We start from the raw sequence: 4,713 nt of genomic DNA, 5'->3' as shown, positions 1-4,713 counted from the left end.
TAGTCATTATTAAGCAGTAATACATCTATAAATAAATTGTTCTTGGTTTAAAAGCACATATATTACAAAGGAGAGTAAAGTCTCAGTTGTCTTATAAAATAAATAAATAAACACAACCCAGTTTGATTCAGAATTCAGAAATATTTATTTCAAGATGCAATAAAAGGAAACTGTACACTTGAATAGCTTTTATGCAGGAATGAAGGATTAGCATCACCTCCTCTTGTAAGATGGTTTGAGGAATATATCTTCGAGATTGTACCGCCGCTCCCTATATGCATAGTATGCAGTCTTCATAGGGCACCAACTCCCAGAGGGGGCACCATCCCAGTTGCTCAAAAAAAAAAAAAAAAAACATGCGCCATTCTCCCATCCGCGCTCGCGACCGCTCACACCTCATGTTTGCGGCTGAATGTTCGTAATTGATGGATGGACATCTATGCCTGGGTATAGGACATCAGCAATCCGGCACAGAGAAAAGAAAACTAAAGAAAATAAAACAGGCATAAAGTTGTCTTGACATTGGACTTTCTAGAGTCTCAAATTTAGGGCCGGTCTCTAAAGTTACATGTGATATTGTTATACACTTTTTCTAACGTCAGTAGCATTTGAAGAGAATGACTTACAGTCATAAAAACAACTGTAATTGTTCATCTAGGTGACAGCTATAATGCACAATTAAATTGAATGTTTGATATTTATTACAACAAACTGTAAGTCATATGTAAATTATGCTACTTTTTCACATGGGCTCAAATGCAAATTTGAAGCTCAATAGCATTTGAGAAGAAAGACTTGCAGTCATAAAACAATTGTAATGTGTTCATATAGGTGTCAGCTACAATGCACAGCTTATACATTTTTTATAAATATTAAAATAAAGTGTTAATAAAGTTATATATATTGTTCTGTGTATGTGATTTCAAAGTCTAGATTGGTCGGATTAACCTTTTAACTGCCGCATCCCTTAAAACTTGATTGTCAGAGGGTTACTGTAAATGCTTATGCCCGCTGGGCACAGTTATCCTGATGCCACCGGGGTGGCGTTGCACTGATGGCTTGAGCCCGACATCGCTGCTTGCAGCTATATTTATTATTATTCTTCTTCTTCTCTAAGATGAATCGCATTTTTGAGGGCCTAAACATGCTCGAAAAGTCATGAAACTTTGCACACACCTCAGAACTGGCGAAAATTTACGTCTGATATGGGTTTCAGAAGTGGGTGTGCCAAAATGGCTCAACAGCGCCACCTATACACGTTCAACGGTGTGCGCCTCGAGCTACGTTTCATGTACATGTATGAAAATCGGTATACACATGTAACTCTCCAATACCTACAAAAAAGTCTCTTGGAGCAAAATCCGAAACCCAACAGGAAGTCGGTTAATTCTAATATTATGAGCAAATTTTGTGTCATTTTTGTCATTTCCATGCGTTGTATTTTAACGAACTCCTCCTAGAGATTAATTCAGATCAACACCAAATTTGGTATGCCTAATCTAAACAATAATAACCAACTGCAGAACCGCAGAACCATTACGTCATAACAGTCTGAGGACGACAGCGCCAGACCGACTGTTTGAGAGCGGAAGTGGGCGGGGTAGCAGCCCGATGCCGGAAGTTCATGTTTAGACGTGTTTGTTTAGACTAGACAGTAAAAGGTTTTTAGACAGTAAAAGATAAACATTAAAAGGTTTTTAGACAGTAAAAGATAGACAATAAAAGGTTTAACTATGGCGGAGCACACTGTAGAACAAGGAAAAGAAGAAGAGAAAGAAGTAAAAAGAAGTTATATATTTGATAGATGCAACATACTTAACATTATAACGTTACGCTTATACAAGACAGCTCTGTACTGATATATACATATTTTTTTAAAGGAATAATTTTGTAAGTTAGGCTAATATTTAGCAATATCACAGTATCACTTTGTTGGGTTACATATTCATGGTTTGTGATTTAATTTGTTGTTGCGTTGTATTTTACAGCATTTGTTAAATTTTCTGACCATGAGAATTGCATAATTTCAAAACATTACTTTACATGCATCCTGATTAAACCACAATGTATTGTTGAGGACACTTCCAATCTCCCCAGGGACAACAGATGGAAATGAGCTAGCAGCCAAATGTGGTGCATCTCTTCTCTTGTGAGAATAATTCTTTTAAATGAATTAATTATTTCATTATTTTTTTGAACTCTTCTCTCATGAAGGAACCACAGATGGTCAAAGACCTCAGGACCGCAGTTGGATGGCTGCGGGACAACTGCCACTCCTTCAGAGGTTCTGTGCAAGAGCCGTCATATCTGGACCTAAAGAAGGAAGACCAGGAAGAGGCCCTTCTTAAACTTGATCGGGCGGAAAGAAAAGATGATCTGGAACTGGCCAAAAAGCCTTTCATGTTTCAGTTCCAGTTTCAACAGGACATGGAAGTTTTTCTTTTCGAATGTCACGACGAAAGGCACCTCAGAATAAACTCCATGTTTATGGAGTTTTAATTTGTTATTTATTTTTCTCTTGAGAATTATTGATGTAAAATTTGTGCCTGTATAACTTTTATAAGATTTATTTTATTTGGTTTAATTTGTTTTATATAATTTATTTATCTAGTTTGATTTTGTAATTTTATTTAATTAGAAAACAGCTAGTGTGTGATTTTATTTAAAACTCATTTTATTTAAATTAATGTTTTTTTTTTGTTTGTTTTCAGTCCATTATATTATTGTGTATGGTGGTCTATGTTGTTTGAGTATTTAAAGTTATTTTCAACTGAATAAAATGTTCAAACTCTCAAGCTCTGTTTTCATTGGATTATTTATTTTTAATTTTATGCTTTGTCTAATGTATAATATTGTTAATCAGTCTTAAATATACATTTTCAAATAAATCGTTTAAAACAAAGTCTTAATAATAACAACATTGTTTTAAACTTTAAAAGTTCCAAAACACGGAAGTAGCGTAATTCCTTGCCCCGCCCACTTCCGCCCTCAGACAGTCGGGCTGGCGCTGTCGTCCTCAGACTGTTGTGACGTAATGGTTCTGCGGTTCTGCAGTCAGACCTATCTCAATCTAAAGGCCTTTGCGATGTTAAATTGCGAAGCTTTTGAGTTTTCGTTGAAGGGCCTGTGTGTGGCGGCCTGGCGAATTTCGATGATTCGCCATGAAACAGGAAGTTGCTATAACTCAGACATACAATGACCAATCTGCCCCAAACTTCACATGTTGGATGAGACTCCTGTCCTGAACAGTTTGACATGACAATATTCAGTTATAGTCATAGCGCCACCTATTGGCAACAGGAAGTGTCATATTTTACGCTGCGACTAACTACTCCTAGAAATTTTTGACATCAATGTCTTTTTTGTCGTCAGTCTAATCTAAAGGCCTGTACGATGTTAAATTGAGAAGATCTTGAGTTTTCGTTAAAGGGCGTGTCCATGGCGCCATGTCAAAGTTCGATGTCTCGCCATGGGAGTAGAAGTTGCTGTAACTCAGTCATAAAATATCAGATCTTGCCCAAACTTCAAATGTTTGATAAGAGTACTGACCTGAACACATCTGGAGGCTAATATTCCATTGGGTGTGGCAAAATGGCTCGATAGCGCCACCTATACATTTTCAATGGAGTGCGCCTCGAGCTACATGTCATATACATGTACGAAAATCGGTAAACATATGTAACACACCAATAGCTACAAAAAAGTCTCTTGGTACGAAATCCGAATCCCAACAGGAAGTCGGTTATTTTGAATTTTCCCTGCAAAATTGGTGTTGTTTTTGTCATTTTCAGGGGTTGTATTTTAACGAACTCCTCCTAGAGATTTATTCAGATCAACACCAAACTTGGTCAGTGTAATCTAAAGCCCTTTGCCATGTTAAATTGCGAAGGAATTGAGGTTTCGTTAAAGGGCGTGTCCATGGCGGCCTGACAAATTTCGATGATTCGCCGTGAAAAATGATGGTGCTATAACTCACACATACAATGTCCAATCTGCCCCAAACTTCACATGTTTGATGAGACTCTGAACCTGAACATATTGACATGCGCATATTCAGTTATAGTCATAGCGCCACCTATTGGCAACAGGAAGTGACATATTTTACACTGCGATGAACTACTCCTAGAAATTTTATGACATCAATGTCTTTTTTGTGGTCAGTCTAATCTAAAGGCCTGTGCGATGTTAAGTTGTGAAGATCTTGAGTTTTCGTTAAAAGGCGTGTCCATGGCGCCATCACGAAGTTCGATGTCTCGCCATGGGAATAAAAGATGTTATAACTCAGGCATAAAATGTCCGATCTTCCCCAAACATCACATGTGTGATAAGAGTCCTGGCCTGAACACATCTGAAGACCAATATTCCATTAGGTGTGGCAAAATGGCTCTATAGCGCCACCTATACACTTTCAACGGAGTGCGCCTCGAGCTATGTTTCACGTACATGTACAAAAATCGGTACACACATGTAACACTCCAATACCTACAAAAAAGTCTCTTGGTACGAAATCCGGATCCCAACAGGAAGTCGGTTATTTTGAATTTTCCCTTCAAAATTGGTGTTGTTTTTGCCATTTTCAGGGGTTGTACTTTAACGAACTCCTCCTAGAGATTTATTCAGATCAACACCAAACTTGGTCAGTGTAATCTAAAGCCCTTTGCGATAATAAATTGCGAAGGACTTGAGGTTTCGTTAAAGGGCGGGTCCATGGCG

At 37.7% G+C, this 4,713-nt stretch overlaps 1 protein-coding gene across 1 annotated transcript; it reads left to right on the top strand.

The window, feature by feature from the left end:
* Positions 1-1,523: 1,523 nt before the first annotated feature.
* On the top strand, positions 1,524-2,583 carry LOC128012869 (structural maintenance of chromosomes protein 5-like). The gene is made up of 2 exons (XM_052595442.1): positions 1,524-1,778; positions 2,215-2,583. The coding sequence occupies exons 1-2, from the start codon at positions 1,734-1,736 to the stop codon at positions 2,497-2,499; spliced, it is 330 nt and encodes a 109-aa protein (XP_052451402.1). The 5' UTR covers positions 1,524-1,733; the 3' UTR covers positions 2,500-2,583.
* Positions 2,584-4,713: the final 2,130 nt, after the last annotated feature.

Source organism: Carassius gibelio, chromosome B24 (assembly GCF_023724105.1).
Source record: "Carassius gibelio isolate Cgi1373 ecotype wild population from Czech Republic chromosome B24, carGib1.2-hapl.c, whole genome shotgun sequence".
Taxonomy (NCBI): Eukaryota; Metazoa; Chordata; class Actinopteri; order Cypriniformes; family Cyprinidae; genus Carassius; species Carassius gibelio.
Note: the sequence above shows the minus strand (reverse complement) of the source record. Positions and strands in the feature narration are given on the sequence as shown.

Excerpts from the sequence above, each read along its gene's own strand:
- LOC128012869 (XM_052595442.1), top strand. The coding sequence starts at position 1,734 with ATGGCGGAGCACACTGTAGAACAAGGAAAAGAAGAAGAGAAAGAA. Across the intron at positions 1,779-2,214 it reads GAAAAGAAGAAGAGAAAGAA|GAACCACAGATGGTCAAAGA; the intron begins GTAAAAAGAAGT and ends TCTCTCATGAAG.